The sequence below is a fragment of the Balaenoptera acutorostrata genome, chromosome X, assembly GCF_949987535.1.
Source record: "Balaenoptera acutorostrata chromosome X, mBalAcu1.1, whole genome shotgun sequence".
Taxonomy (NCBI): Eukaryota; Metazoa; Chordata; class Mammalia; order Artiodactyla; family Balaenopteridae; genus Balaenoptera; species Balaenoptera acutorostrata.
The window spans coordinates 39,134,033-39,150,882 of NC_080085.1; the positions used below are offsets into that span (position 1 = coordinate 39,134,033).

Here is a 16,850-nt window from a genome sequence, read left to right on the forward strand (position 1 = left end):
GAGAATAAAAAGACTACCAGAATTTGGGAGAAAATATTTAGAAATAACATATCTGATAAAGGACTTATATCTAGAACATACAAGGTACTCTCAAAACTCAATAATTAGAAAACAGGCAACCATAATAAGATACTACTGTTAGGGGAACCACTGACTGAAACCGTCAGCCCTGGCCAGGCACCATAGTAACCACTTGCTTGAGTTATCTTACAGCAGGAGGTCCTGGTAAGGAATGCGGAACTAACAAGCTACCGCCAAGTGGAAGAATTTGGGAAAGGTCAAAAGGAGAGAGGAGACGCCAGTCCGTCTGTCCTACCGTCCTCCCAGAATCCTTCTCGCTGGAATCCATCTTGGCTGAGCGATGCACGCGCCACCAGGAAGGACCCTGAGTCAGAATGAGTGGCCAGAGATAACCCGAAAACTAACCCCACTACCATAAAACCCCAGACTGCGAGCCACGCGACAGAGCAGTTCTCCTGGGTTCCCTTACCCTGCTGCTCTCCGCTCGGCGCCCCTTCCCAATAAAGTCTCTTGCTTTGTCAGCACGTGTGTCTCCTTGGACAACTCATTTCCGAGTGTTAGACAAGAACCCACTCTTCGGCCCTGGAAGGGGTCCCCCTTCCTGCAACACTACTACACATCTATTAGAATGGTTAAAATTAAAAGGCTTGGTCATACCAAGTATTTGCAAAAACATGGAGGAACTAGAACTTCATACAGTGCTGGAAGGGAAAATAAAATGGTTCAATCACTTTGGAAAATAGTTTGTCAGTTACCGAAAAAGTTAAACATTGTTAAAAAGGAGACAGCAGGCCCAAAATGATGTGCTAAACCCCATGTCATCAAACCAAGACTTAATACCTAGCCTAACTGCAACCTCAACACCCCCACCCCGCCCAGGAATGTAACGTTTAGCCAGTCAACCTGGAATTACCTAGTCAGCACTGGTGAGGTAATCTCCCCTGCCCCGCCCCCTGAATAGGCCCCTTCCAATCCCCTTAGGAGGGTGACCGTCCCTGAAACAATGCATTCTTTGCTCATAATTTTCTTTTTCTGCCCCCATTTCACCTTCAAAAAGTTTACCTTTTCTACAGCTCAGCAGAGCTCCTTTCTATTTGCTAGATGAGATGCTGCCCCATTCATGAGTCATTTAATAAAGCCAATTTGATCTTTAAATTTACTCATTTTGTTGAATTTTTGTTATTTAACAATATATATCAACCATTGGATCCAGCCGTTCTACTGCTAGGTATTTACCTAAGAGAAATGAAAGCATATATCCACATATAAACCTGTACACAAATGTTCACAGCAGCTTTATTTGTAATAGGTAATAACTGGAAATAACCCAAATTTCCATCAATGTGTGAGAGTTAAACTGTGGTATATCCATACAATGGAATACTACTGAGCAATAAAATGAAATGAAATACTGGTATATGCAAAAACATGGATGAATCTCAAAATAATTATGCTGAGTGAAAGAAAGCAGACCAAAAAAAAAAAAAAAAGTACCTACTGTATAATTCCATTTATATAAAATTCTAGAGAATGCTAACTTTTCTATAGTGACAGAAAGCAGCTAAGTGGCGTGGGGGATGTTGAAGACTAGCAGAATATGCCACCCCCAAATACTCCTCTTTGGCATAAGGATTATTTTGAGCTGCCCATTTTGGGAAATAATCACAGCAGACACAGGAGAAGCTCTGAAAACAGAAGCTATCCTTTCATAAGGGACGTTTATATCTATAATGGAAATCTCCATTTGTAAGAATGTCACCCTCTCTGCACCAGGAAGTGAGGACGGCGCAAAATCACAAGAAGCTCCTATTAATGAAGAAGGCGCTGACTTATACCTGCAAAACAAATCTTACCCTTGTTTACCTTGCATTTCCTGGTCATCTTCCCCTCCTCCACAACACACACCTTTCTTCTGTCTTCAGCTGAAGATGGCATTTAAGGTGGTGGCTTAGGTCACCTTGGAGAGTTACTACTTTTTTCTGGATATCTCCCATGTATACCTTCTGGGTTTTTTCTCTTGTTAATCTGTCTTTTATTACAGGGGGGTCTCATCCAAGAACTCAGAACGGTAGAGGGAAAATTATTTTTCCTTCCCTCCAACGCGGCTGTGTAGAGGGGAGGGATTTCAAAGGAGCGTGAGGAAATTTGGGGGGAATAGGTTCATTATATCTTGATTGGGATGACATTTCACGGGTACATAGATGTGTTAGTTTATCAGATTGTACACTTTAATATGTGCAGTTCATTGTATGACAAGAAAAAGCTCTTTTTAAAAAAAATTAGTAAGTAATACACTAGGCACTGTGATTCTCAGACAAGAGGCTCCCCCTAGCCAATCTTACCTAAGCTCACAATTACCATCAAACGTGCATCTCCAGCGCTGGTCATTCAGCTGAGATTTAGACCTGTTCATCTAGTTGCCTTATCAACATCTCCACTTCTCTGTCCCACAGGCACCCTAATTTTAATGTCACATGCCCAAGGCAGAATTCTTGATTCCCCCTCAAACCTGATTTTTTCCTGGTATAGCCCAGCACAATGAATGGCAACTCCACCTACCCAGCTGCCAAAATGACCCAATCCTAATTTTGACTTCTTCTTCTCCCTTATCTTCAACATCCTGAACGTGTCCTGAATCTATCCATTTCTCAGCAACCTCACAACCTCGCTGACGTTACATTAATCCAAACCAGCCATCACTTCTCTGGCAACAGCCTCCTATTCAGCCTCCTCACTGCCAAGCTCACTCTTGTAGTTCACACACACAAAGCAGCCAGAGATTTTTAAATGCAGACGTGATCTTTTCATTCTCCAGATTAAAATCTTTCAGTAACTTCTCATGCCCTTAGGATGACGTTCGAACGCTTTTACACGTGACGTGACACACACAAGGTGGTCCCTATTCTCATCTGGCTCCCCTCTGCAGTTGTCATCTCCTGCCCCTCCCCTTCCCTCTCTGCACTCTCTGGTCATAGTTCAAACTAGCGCTATCTGCCGCAGTCTGAAATGGCTTGTCAGCTCCGGTTCTGTATGCAGGGAGTGGCTTCACAACGAGAAGGAAGAACGGTGGTAGCAAGGGAGAAACAAGCAGGCAAAAGTAATTTTATCAAGTTCCTCTTTCAGTCAGCTGTTCTTGTACAGGCAAAGTAAGAAAAAGGACACACAGAGATGACTTTGGTGGAACTATTTCTAAAGGAGAATGTATTTTGTGTTTTTCACCAAGCCATCAGCCCCTCTGGATTTTAATATTATAGTGGGGTCATAACAAGCATTTCCTCTATTGTTGGCTTTATACAGAAGCAAAGCAGTTGCTCAGGAAGCTGGGAGACTGATGAATAGTTGGTTTGATGTGTTTGAACCATTCACCACTTTGAGCTAAATGTGCATATTCTGTTCAAAATAGACAATGGGGAGGGGCGGTCCCCTTTTCCCTCTATAACTTGCATAACATCAGGCCTCACTGCTTAAACTAATGAGTATTTAGAAGTAAAGGCTCCTACTGATTCTAGCCAGTCATTAATTCTCTGCTTGCAGAGCCACTGTGGAGTTTTTCATCAGCCACATTTTTCAGCCGTTTCCAGTTGCTTCTGAGCAGCAGCGCTGACCCTTGGCTTCCTGTGACATGCACCAGACACATAATGGGCTCGGCAGTCCCCTTGGAAGGAATTTTACTGGCGACCAGGAACAAATGCAAAGAAGATGCATATTCTAGTGTTAGAACTCTTAGTTTGGGGGAACTTAATTGAACACGAAATGAAAATGTTTATTTAAACCAATATATAACCTGGTAGAAGAAGGCGAGTGGGCGTGAATTCCAATTTCTTTTAAACTAATTGCACAGTCAGCATTACCCTTTGTAATAATGATGTTTGCTCCATTATCACTCCAGGTTTATTTGTTAAATAGCTTCATTGATCTTGCCTCAGTAGGTTTTCCATTTTTACACATCACATTCTCTTGGGAACTGAAAAGCACTGTGCTTCTGAAGATGCTCAGTCAACTTGAAGAGACTCATTTTTGAGAAAGTCTTAACCTGCTTTCAACTGGAAGCAATTCAAACTTTGCCCAAACAAGTATTAGGGCAGAGACTCACTACTTGAGTATATGTTTAATATCATCATTTGGAAGCTGTCTGTCTGAAGGACCATTTACAGACCAATTCTAAAGGGTATTCAAAAATTCAGGAATCTATATACTTAACTAAAAGGAACATACATATAATTGGGAACGTGACTATTCATTATTCAGTGGATTCTGAACTATGGAGCAACATAAATATTTTGTGGAAAACCCTACTGTTTCATTAAGCTACTAGTGAAGACTCCAACTGCCAACTTATAGCAAAATCAGACTGTATGGAAGAAGGGGTCAGGGAGATGAGGAACAAGTGGAAAAGGCTATGATGATGAAGCAGTCCTCACTCAAAGTAAGATAAATAAATCCAAGTTGGAAAGGCAAGAGTTTGTTTTTTTTTTTTAATTTGGAGAGACTTCATTTTGTTCAATAATTCCCTACTATTTGAAAGAAGGAAGGGCAATTTAAATATCCTAAACTCATGACTGAGGTATCCATAAAGCCTGGAAGCAATACAACCTCCCAGAAAACCAACTTCAAACAAAGACCGAGAATGGTATGTTTGACATTAGTTGGATCAGAGGCAATACATAGACTAAAGTAGGCAAAATGTCTAAACTACTGTAATACTTAAAAGTACAATGCTCTTTATCTCCTCTCTATTGTTTAAAATTTTAACTACTTAATAAGCACTAAAGTCAACCAATAGATGCAGCAACTATGGAAAACAATATGGAGGTTCCTCAAAAAAACTAAAAATAGAGTTGCCATATGATTCAGCAATCCCACTCCTGGGCATATACCCGGACAAAACTATAATTCAAAAAGATACGTGTACCCCCCTATGTTCACAGCAGCACTATTCACAATAGCCAAGGCATGGAAACAACCTAAATGTCCATCGACAGATGAACGGATAAAGAAGATGTGATATACATACACAATGGAATACTACTCAACCAAAAAAAGAATGACATAATGCCATTAGCAGCAACATGGATGGACCTAGAGATTATCATACGAAATGAAGTCAGAAAGAGAAAGACAAATACCATATGATATCACTTATATGTAGAATCTAAAATATGACACAAATGAACTTACCTACGAAACAGAAACAGAATCACAGACATAGAGAACAGACTTGTGGTTGCCAAGGGGGAGAGGTGGTGGGGGAGGAATGGATTGGGAGTTTGGAGTTAGCAGATGCAAAGCATTATATGCAGAATGGATCAACAACAAGGTCCTACTGTAGAGCACAGGGAACTATATTCAATATCCTGTGGTAAACCATAATGGAAAAGAATATATATGTATAACTGAGTTACTTTGCTGTACAGCAGAAACTAACACAACACTGTAAATCAACTATACTTCAATAAAAAAAAATAAATAAAGTCAACCAATAGACATATCCACATTGCTCTTCAAACGGTTAGGTCCAAACGGTTCAGTTAGGTTAAAAAGGGGGAAAAAGGCAAATAAACACTGAACATGACTAATCTGCTGACAACATCCATACTTTACAACAGTGACTCAGCAAACCATTTAATGTGAACTTCAACAGCTTTTAATCAGTTCCTTATGCAAAGACATGATTTGATTTGGGCTTTCAAATGACTTTATCAATCATTCCCACGGTTCCAGGAATACTGAAAAACAATGTTCTTAGTACAAAAGGTTTGCCTATATTAACCTTCAACTCACCCAGACATCCACAGGCAGCACCTGTTTTTCCATCAAAATGAGAAATATTAGCAGCTAAAAATATAAGTATATGCAAAGGTTGTGAAACTTCTTTAAAAATTATTACCCAGGAACAATGACAATAGTTGAGATTTCTCTTTTTTAGAGGAAAGAGAAGAGGCAGCTAAAAATCTAAGTGTACGCAAAGGTGGTGAAACGTTTAAAAGTTATTACTCTGGAATAATGGCAATAGTTGGGATTTCTCTTTTTCAGAGGGTAGAGGAGACACAGAAATTACGGCCATCTTCCCCACATCCCCCAAAGATTTGAGTCACAGGGCTTATTTGTGCTGAAAACCAGAGTTATCTACTGCTTGAAACCTAAGCAGACTGCATCAGCATTTCAGGACCACCTGGGACCAAGGAGGTGAGGGCTGGGAGATTTCCAGATGGATTGTAAGACAGTTCATTGATATTTACATAAAGAGAATAAATGTTTTTCCTAAGATAGCATTTCCCTTCAGTGTCTTGAGACCACCAGCAAAAGAGGGAGGTACAGAAATTCTATTACATTAATAGTCTTTGTTTTTATGGCTTTGGCATTTATTAACTAGTGGGAGCTGTTTATTGGGTCATAAACTTTACTAATGGGCATATTATCTCTAAATTATAAATCTCCTTCAGTATATGGCTTAGTTATAAAAAGAATAATTATTTAAAGTGTCTGTATGACTGCAATGTATCATGTTTATCGGCATGATTCCTATAATGGCCGTTTAATTGCTAATTGTGGGCTTGTACTGTGAATAACCAGGGCAGTGACACACATCTATGTAACAGAACAAGCAGTTGTCATCCTACAAACTCAGGAGCATATCACTGGCTTGCTTCCTTTCCTTTTCTCCTCCTACTTCTCAAATGAACTATATTACAAGCCTATACAAGGGCTAAATTATCTACATATTTAAAATCTTGAGGGAAAGACAATTGACTGAAGAGTTGAATAGGTAACTGATGAATGTGTCAGCCTGAAAAGTTCCAGGAAAGTGTCATCCTTCTAAAAGCTTGCTCTTTGGGGAATGGAAAATCTTAAAGTGACAAAATGGCTTGGCACTGTCAGTTGTCTTTGAAAAAAAAAAAATCAAGAAGTCAAAATTAGACTTTATGAGTAAATGGTTCTAGTATATAAATTGAGTATTCTAGTTTATTGGAAAATCCTATGGGATCTATTTTAACAATGGCACATGTGGAATTATCCTAGGTTTATATATAGAAATGGTTTATTGATGAACTTCAAATTTAAAAAATGAAGGAGCCGTTGTTGTCAAGCGAATTGGTACGTCTGACTGCCAAGAAGCCAGCTCATTTCTAGGCAAAACGCTGCAAATGTGGAGTGAAAGAATAAGAAGATAGAAGGGGCCCTTGAGATGTCACCAGTTCCTCTTCCTCCCCTCAGAGCAGTCCCTGAACGTCAATGTCGAGGACCCTTCTCCATAGGCCTCCATCGTCTCTGAGAACACCAGACAATTGGATTTATGATACCTAGCACCCAGCACTGAAAAATGGGGTACACTGAGACAAACTTCTCACACTGAATTCCCAGAGGTCCATGGTTATGACTTGTAATCGAATATACACTACATGACAAAAGTTCTGCTGAGACTCATAATGTATAGTCCTAGAAGAAAACTAAAAATAGGACTAGAGAAAAGCAAAAGGGAAACATGCTGTAGTCTTAGAATATTAAAACCTCTGGGGTAGGCGGTTATGTATATGTGGAGAATGAACCAAAACAGACCTCTGAAGATCTTCAGCGTTCACAGCCTTAAATATTTCAGACATAATACATTTTTGGTCATACTATAATTATATACACATGCATATATTCCTAAGTTAACAAGCTAACTTCAGATATTAAAAGAGCATTAAAAACATAAACACTGCATATGTTTTAATTTCTCTCCCCAATATTTTGTGTGTGTATGTGTTGTGAGGGAGGGTTTTTTCTTCTCATAGCTTTGTTAATTTCAGAAAAAATAAATACCTTCACTCTGCAGAGGTTTAAGGATTATTTTGAAAAGGTGAGTTGCTACAAAGTTTAATTATATAAGTAATAAGCGTGTGTCAAAAAGATTTCAAAAAAATGTTTAATAGAATCACAACTTATTGCTCTGATATAATTTGATTTTATATTTCATATATAGCTGTCAAAAGTCATTTTCTTTTTGTGTTGTAATGAATCAAATTATGTTGGATAGAAAATTACCATAAGATTCTAGGTATTAATAAATCATATGTATAATAAGAATGCTCAACGTTTCTTTAAATGGCATTTTTAATAGTACTGGTACATCAGCAATATAATATGATGTTCTGAAAAACTGAAATGACAAAAGGAGATTAATTTTGGAATATGGATTTTAATTCAATATGAACCTTGTTTTTTTTGTTTTTAATGGAATCATATCTACTGAAATAAACTTGGCAAAATTAGAGCAGGAAATCAGGAAATCAAAGGGAGTTAACTCAAACTGCATGGTTACTCATCCTCCAAGCCAAACACATCCTTTAAAAGGTTTAAATAGTAAATGCGTTTCACAGGAATAGGTGATGGCATCCCAAGCCACTCATCTTCACATCTCCGGGAAAAAAACCCAAAGATGGATATAATTAGAACTACATTTCAAAGTGCAGCTTTGTAAATGCAACATCAAATTGTTCCCTGTCAAGCTCTTGGCTAAGCAGTTTATTTCCAAAGCAGATATTTCTACCATCCACTTTCAGATCATAAGGACCCTGTGGTAGATTGGATTCTTGCCCTCAGTCCTTCGTCCTTCCCTGTATTAGAATTATACACTGTGCTCTCTGCCATGTGAATTTGCAGAACCTCCTATGGAGTCCTTTTGCCTGCCCCTTTGACATGAATTTGACCACATGGGCTGGCTTTGGCCTATGTAATCTTAGCAGATATACCACAGCCAGAGGCCCTAATGTGCTGGCATGATTTGGCTTGGCCCTCTGTGCCTCTGCCATCACCATGAGAAGAACATGGCCCAAGATGCTGCTGGTCCCAGAATGACACAGGTGGAGAAAGCCCAGCTGGAGCCAAGCCCAGCAGATCTACGGGCCCATGGACAAGAAAAATAAACATCTGCTGTTGTGAACTACTGAAATTTGGGGGGGTTGTTATGCAGCATTATTGCAGTGATAGCTCCTCCTATACTTTATTAAGAACTCAATTTTTAAAATCCAGACTGCTAGCGTATTATACTGGTTGCTTGGTTACTGTTTCTTCACTCTAACCATGAAATGAGCACTAGATCATTCCAGGTATGTTCTTGGGGATAAGCTACTTTACATACGTGTGTATAAATACATATACACATATGCTTTATATATATATATAGTATATATGATACATATATGTGTGTATATATTTGCTAATTTCAGAAAATAAATACCTTCACTCTAAAGAGGTTTAAGAATTATTTTGATAAGGTGGGTTGCAACAAAATGTAATTATATAAGTAACATCAAGGAGATTTCAAAAATCTTGTATATATAAATCTATACACACATACACATACACACTTTTTACTTATGCTGCGATGGTGAATTAATATTAATATCAATGGTGGGGGGGTGAGTCCATAACTACGGCTGCTTTTATTTCTACTGTCAAGGTTAATTGTTGCATATAAGAGGTGTTAAATCTTTCCTAGTGCCAAATTAGTATCCAGAGTCACAAGATGTCACAGAAACACAGGAAAGGGCTCAATAATTCTATGTGATGGAATTGTGGAAGCAACCTGAGTCAGTGATATTTCACTTGGGCTTTATGGGATGAGGAGCAGTTCAGCAGGGGATTAAAGTGATGAAAGGTGCTCTAGGCATAGCGAACAGCATAAGCAAAGGCCTGGAGACCTAAAAATCTATTTTCAAGAAAGGGTGACTAGCCCAGCGGGTTTGGGGTACACGGTACAAAGGGGCAAGAGAGGCAGCTGGAAGGAAAAGGTGGGGCTGAACTTGAGGGCTTCTGTGCTAGTTTATACTTTACGCTGTGGCTAGGGAAAGGCACTGGTGGGTCTCAGTGAAATCGGATTGGAAGTTTATTAGATAACTCATTGGATGTATGAAGAATGAAATGAAGGTGGAAAATCACTCTGGAGGTTACTGCAATAATCCTGGGGAGAGATGACTGTGCCGTAACCAGGGCAGCTGAGCCTGGGATGAACAAGGGCTACATCTGAAAGGTTTTGCTGCAGTAGAACATACAATACCTGGAAGGTGACTGATGTGAAGTGGTGATAAAAGAAGGGGGTCATGTTATGGGTTGAACTGTGTCCCCTCAAAAAAGATATGTTGAAGTCTTAACCCCCTGATATCTCAGAATGTGACCTTATTTGGAAATAAGGTCATTGCAGATATAATTAGCTAAGATGCAGTCATACTGGAGTAGGGTAGACCCCTTAACTCAATATGACTGGTGACCTTATAAACTAATACAGATAAGGATGGTTCTAAGACTTCTAAATTTAGTTACAGCTGACGATGTCTGTATTAGTTTCCTAGGGCTGCCATAACAAATTACCACAAACTGAGAGGCTTAAAGCAACAAAATTTATTCTGTCACCGTGCAGGAGGCCAGATGTCCAAAATCCAGGTGTTGGCAGGGCTGGTTCTTTCTGGAGGCTCTAAGGGAGACTGTCCCATGCTCCTCTCCTAGCTTCTGGTGGTTGATGGCTATCCTTTGAGTTCCTTGGCTTATAGATACATCACCCCAATCTCTGCCTATATCTTGTTCTGTGTGTGTGTGTGTGTGTGTGTCTGGCTTCACATGGCCTTCTTATAATAACACCAATTACTGGATTTAGGGGCCACTCTAATCCAGTATGACCTCATTTTAACTTTTAGTAGATGTTTTAATTATATCTGCAAAGACCCTATATTTCCAAATAAGTTCACATTCTGAGGTTCTGGGTAGACATGAATTTGTGCGGGATAATGTTCAACCCAGGGCAACATTATAAGCAAAATAAGGAAAGCAAGAAGAAGAAGAGTTTTAAACATTTTTAACTGGGAAAATAAGGATCAGAGGGAGAAACTAAGTTCAATTTTGGGCATTTTTATTTGAGGTACCCATAGGACATCAAAGTAAAGATTCTGGTAAACACCTGGAAATAGGGTTCTGTATAGCACAGACCTAGAGTCCAGAACTGTGCAAAGATGTGGAAGTCACTTAAATATGGGTGATATGTAAAACTATGGTAATTAATAACACTAATGCAGAATCAGAAGAGCACCAAGAACTGGCATCTGTAACTAAAGCATAAAGCCTTAGTTTAAGAGATGATTTATGATGATGATGAACTAATAGCAGACTTTTTCAGGATTACAGGCATCATAATTATCTAGTAGTGATGATGATGATGATGATAATAATACTAAATTTATTGGATATTTACTATACGACAGGTATTCTTTTAAGCGTTTTACAAGTATTGAGCTATTTAATTACTGCAGTTTAAAAAATTAATAAACAGAAACTTCAATTAAATAAGAGCCAGGAGACCAGAAGGGGAAGCTTTCATGCCCTGCAATGATAGCAGAGCACAACAGGAAGAAAAAGACTCCTCTTCTTTCCTGGTAAGGACTCAGCCAATGAAAAGCCATGGACGCTTTATTATCGCTCTCCCAACTTCCTTTTCCTCTCTATAAAAGTGTTCTCCTTCCTTTGCCATGAAGGAACTTGCACATGGCTTACCATGGTTGCAGACCCCAAAATGCAGTTCTCTGCTGATCCCAAATAAATCCATCTTTGCTGGAGAAATATCTGGCAGTCTATTTATTTTTAGGTCAACAGCAGAAAACCCTAAGAGGTAGGTATTATTATGATACCCATCCACAGGAAAGGAAACTGAGTCAAGGGAAGGGTTAAGTAGCTTGTCCAAAGTCAGACTGCCGGTAAGTGGAGTAGGCTGGACCGCAACCCCAGTATTAGGGCTCCAGAGCTCTGCTTATCTGCTGGGCTACCCTCCAAAACCCAGGAAAGGAGTGGGCCTATTCAGAAGCAGCTGGCTCTCATCCGACATGGCTACATTTGGTCCTACCGCTTTCAACAAGAAAAGTTAAGTGATTCTTGAAGTAACACTACACTTCTCTTTCAAGAATGCCTCCTGTTGGATGCTGGAGGTTGAGCCCAAACTGCCAACCAGCTGTGTAAAGAAGGAAATGACCATTCAGATGGATGATGGCTAAACCAACTCCTAGGGCGTGTTCTGTGCAATTCATGCTACATGGAACTTAGTGAAATATGCTTCCTATGCCCCAAAGCAGTAAATCATTGTGCGTCTGTGTGTGTGCATATACAAAATGTGTGTGTATTTCATGTGTGTGTATATGTATATATACATGTACACACACACATATATATATATTTTTAGCCCAATATCTTTTTAATTTAAAAGATACTATCATCAAAAGGCCATATATAATATATATATATATATATATAAAACAGTCTCCTCCCTAAAATCCACGTTATTCCATGATAGATTTTCACAGTGACTACTATATATATCAATATATTTTTCAAATCTGTTCAGTTATCCTTCGGGTAATGCTTTTAGAATTAAAAGATGCCATTATCATCGCAGTCTGAACATTGTACCATTAGGGAGATGTGCTTAGAAATGGTTCAGTGATTTGCTCATTAGGATGACTATTTACAAAGATGCCTATTTACATTAGCAATAAATAATCCTGATATCAAAAGAGATAATGGTCATGCACACACCGAGACGGCTGCATGCTCTTAAAATATTTACATGTAGTTTTTCGGTTAGGGCTTTCCCATTAGCAAGTGAAAGTGTGCTCCCTTCAATTTTCTCCACATCGGTCTGGCTTCTGGGGGATGCATCCTTCCATTTCTACAACTTCGGGCCATCCTTCATATTTGTTTGTGTCCTTATTGTTCTTTATGTGCTATTCAAAAGGGCTTTTTGTCTTAATGCCTTATCCACCACGGAAGACCTAGTTGTCTCTAAAACCAAGATGAGTAATAGATGTACTCCCCAATTCAGCAATGAGCTGCCGGGCCTCATCACTAAGTTTGGTTGCCCCATCATCATATGTTCCCATTAAGACTATTGTTTCATCTTGTATGGTCTGCAGAAACTCAATAAATGGGGCCACATTTCCTCCCCACATGTCAAAATATCTGGTGTCTATTAGATCTCCTGTTTTTCCATTTACCAAGGCAACACTGATCCCTCTTGCAACATTATTCTTAACACCACTCATTAAAACATTGTCCTCCAGGCAGATTTTGGGTCCCACCACATTGGCTGCTCCACTTGCCATTTTAAAAGCAAAATGCTTCTCAGGGCAAGCTTTTGAGATCCCACATTTATATCTGGGAGGTTTTGTAGAACGTGCAACTGCGTCCAATGCTGACCTTGCAAATAGATTTCCTAAACTTGCATCCATTTTTATTTCAAATACTTGAGAAATAACATAGAATGTCAGCAAAAATACTGCCACAGCTACCACCAACTTTGCAGCACCTGCTACCCTCATGTTTGGTTTTTCGGCCTATGGCACTTTTCATTAAATAAGCTCCTCCAGCTTAGAAGACACTAAAGCTTTACAAGTGAGCCAAGACCGCCCTCCACAGAGTTCAAATGCAACGTACAACTCCATCCCCGCCTCTTTAGAGCACTCGGCCCCCCGTTTCCGACCCGAGCTGGAGCCCTCGCGCACCCCACGTGCCAGCCGCTGGCCGGAGCGCCAGGCGCCGCGCCGCCCCGCCCTCCACGGAGCCGGAGGACTGCTATACATTTCTTTTTAATCAGTGAAGTCTGAGATCAATAGTCATTCAATTCGACTATTCAACATGTCCTCAAAAATTTCATTATAAAACTTAAAGCAATTTTCACTCTTAAGTGGTACAGTAGTCCCTCAGTATCTTTATTGGTTCTAAGACCCCCTGCGGATACGAAAATCTGAGGATGCTCAAGTCCCTCACATAAAACGGTGTAGTATTTGCATATAACCTATGCACATCCTCCTGTATACTTTAAATCATCTCTAGATTACTTATAATACCTAATACAATGTAAATGCTATGTAAATAGTTGCAAATACAATATAAATACTATGTAAATAGTTGGTGTGTGGCAAATTCAAGTTTTGCTTTTTGGAACTCCCTGGAATTTTTTTTCCAAATACTGTTGATCCATGGTTGGTTGAATCTGTGAATGCAGAACCCATGCATATGGAGGGCTGACTTTATTTTTAAATTTTACCATGTTATAGAAGAATATAGAACAAATATATACATTCAGAATCACTATTCCCTGATAGGTTTTTTTAAACACAAGTTTTCAATACAAAAAGAAATACATTATGCAGCTCATAACATTACAATGAAATTATTTGGGGAAAGGATTCTCTCATGAAACAGGTCAACACTAGAAGATCCTTCCTCATACCTTATTAGGCAGCAAAAGTTTTGGTTTGTTTGGTTTTTTGTTTGTTTGTTTGTTTTTTGAGCAAGGAATCATGATTTAAATCCTAACAACAAAAGAAAAAGAAATAGAAGAACTTATACTGGAATAATGATAACTCAAATATTTGGAGATGAGAATTAAATTTATTAGCAACAAGCCAAACTTGGGTAAATGAAACTCAAGTAAATACCCCGAGATTTGAAATTAAGGATAATTTAAGATGAAAAAATAATGTAGGGGAGCAAAATCTGCAACCCCAAAATGTGTCTCTCTGGCATGAAGATTATTTTAAGTTGATTATTTTTTTTTATTGGGGTATAGTTGTTTTACAATGTTGTGTTAGTTTCTACTGTACAGCGAAGTGGAGTTCCCTGTGCTATACAGCAGGTTCTCATTAGTTATCTATTTTATACATATTAGTGTAAATATGTCAATCCCAGTCTCCCAATTCATCCCACCCCCCCCTTTCCCCCTTGGGTGTCCATACGTTTGCTCTCCATACCAGTGTCTCTATTTCTGCTTTGCAAACCAGTTCATCTGTACCTAGAGACTGTCATACAGAGTTGATTATTTTTAAGAAACAAAAGACTCAGGAGGCACTTTTACCTCCCCCTTAACTGCCTAAAAGAATTTAGATACAGGGCCGGTACCAAGAATGGAGCTATCACCGTAGATAACTACATGTGAGGTAGACAGGGAGGAAGCTAGCAAAGTCTGTTTGTTAAAATTCCTCACTGTGTCCCATTGTTTCTGCATGGCCCTGCAAACATTTATTTACCAAACATTTGCTCTTTTCATCTTCCTGTGAATTGCTTTCCTTCCCTTTGCAGTCCCAGACCCCTAGCCCCTTCTCCTTAGCCCCTTAGTCAAGAATGACAGATAAACCTCATTTTGCCTGACTGTCTTTGGAATCTCCCATGTTTATATGGATTCCCTATACATACGTAACTAAATTTTGTTTTTTTCTCCTGTTAATCTGTCTTAATCTCATTTTAATTGTTCAACCAGCCAAAAGAACATAGAAGGGCTGGGGTGGGGGGAAATTATCCCCCCCCCCAAAAAAAGTAACAATAATGCATTTCTTTTAATCCTGATCACTTTAAATCCCATGGCTCACACAATACCTTCCTGAGTGCTCCAGCCCCCCTATGCTCTCTCTCTAAAATCAATATCACTTCCCTCAAATTTATTTCCCTTTGTCACTTTTCTCCAGGTTCTAGGTGGGAGTGACTTTTTCTGCCTAAATAACTGATAAATGCCACAGGCATATTTGCAGTGCTTGAGGAACCCAAGGTCTGTACATTGGCAATATGATATGGTGGATTTATAATAAGAAATATATATTTGGTTTTTGTCCCCATTTCTGGCACAGAGTTCTTAAAACTCTTAGAATTTCCTAAGTGATGAGAGCGATAAGGTCTCTTTTGTTACGTTAATGAAACATTATTGAAAGGCACCAGGATGGGGGCTGGTTGCCAGTGGAGCCAACCACGTGATTAGAAGGTTGGAACTTTCAGTCCCCAGCCTCCACTCCCCATCCCCGCACCTCTGGGAGGGGAGAGGGGCGGGAATTTGAGTTTATTCACCAACGGCCAATGATTTAATCAATCGTGTCTATATAAAGAAGGCCCTGTGAACACCAAAAATGACGGGGTTCGGAGAGCTTCTGAGTTGGCAAACACGTGGAGATGTGGGGAGAGTGGTGAGCCCAGGGAGGGCATGGAAGCTCTGTGCCCTTTCCCCACACCTTGCCCTATGCATCAATTCTATCGGGCTGTTCCTGAGTTGTAGCCTTTTATCATAAACCAGTGATCTAGTAAGTAAAATGTTTCTCTGAGTTCTGTGAGCCGCTCCTCCCAAGGAGGAGGTCATGGGAACCTCCAATCCACAGCCAGTTGGTCAGAAGCACAGGCGACAATCTGGACTTGTGAATGGCATCTGAAGGAGGGGAGGTAGTCTTGTGGAACTGAGCCCGTAACCTGTGGGATCTGAGGTTATCTCCAGGTAGATAGTGCCAGAACTGAGTTGACTTGCAGGACACTCAGCTGCTGTTGAGAATTGCTTGGTACGGGGGAAAAATACACACTGGAATTGGTACCAGAATTGTAGCTAGCCCCCAGTTTTAGGGAGATTTTCACAGGTACTCGTTTAAATGAACTAACAGGAATCAAACTGGGATCTAAAGGAAGGAGGAAGCAGGAGACAAGAGTTAAGAAACTCAGGGGGATGGGGCATTGATAAAGTAGAGGGAAAAAGTATCTTCCTCATAATTTTGCCTGTAATTGGGTCCACCTAAAGGAATCACATGGCCAATCTCTTTGTAAAATAAAGAGGTCTTTGCTAACATGAGAAATCCCCTCACTACCACTGCCTAATTGTTCTAATAAATCTGCAAATGCTCCAAACGTTACATAATATTTATGACTGGGCAGTGAGTTAAAATATTCTTTGTCCTCACTGACCTTTTATTCATCCCACACTACAAAATTCGAAGGAAACTCCAGATCATATTGTTTCCCAGCAGTGCACATAAATTTTAAGCGGAAATAACTGCATGGTG

The 16,850-nt window shown here is 39.6% G+C and overlaps 1 protein-coding gene and 1 pseudogene across 1 annotated transcript in view; both read right to left on the minus strand.

Moving 5' to 3' along the window:
* Positions 1-8,319: 8,319 nt before the first annotated feature.
* The window catches only part of EFHC2 (EF-hand domain containing 2), a 153,181-nt gene continuing 144,650 nt past the window's right edge, over positions 8,320-16,850 (minus strand). Inside the window, 2 exon segments of the mRNA XM_057537632.1 lie at positions 8,320-8,419; positions 11,937-11,956. Coding sequence (XP_057393615.1) covers positions 8,320-8,419; positions 11,937-11,956 — 120 coding nt within the window.
* LOC130706455 (protein FAM3C-like) lies at positions 12,660-13,358 on the minus strand (annotated as a pseudogene).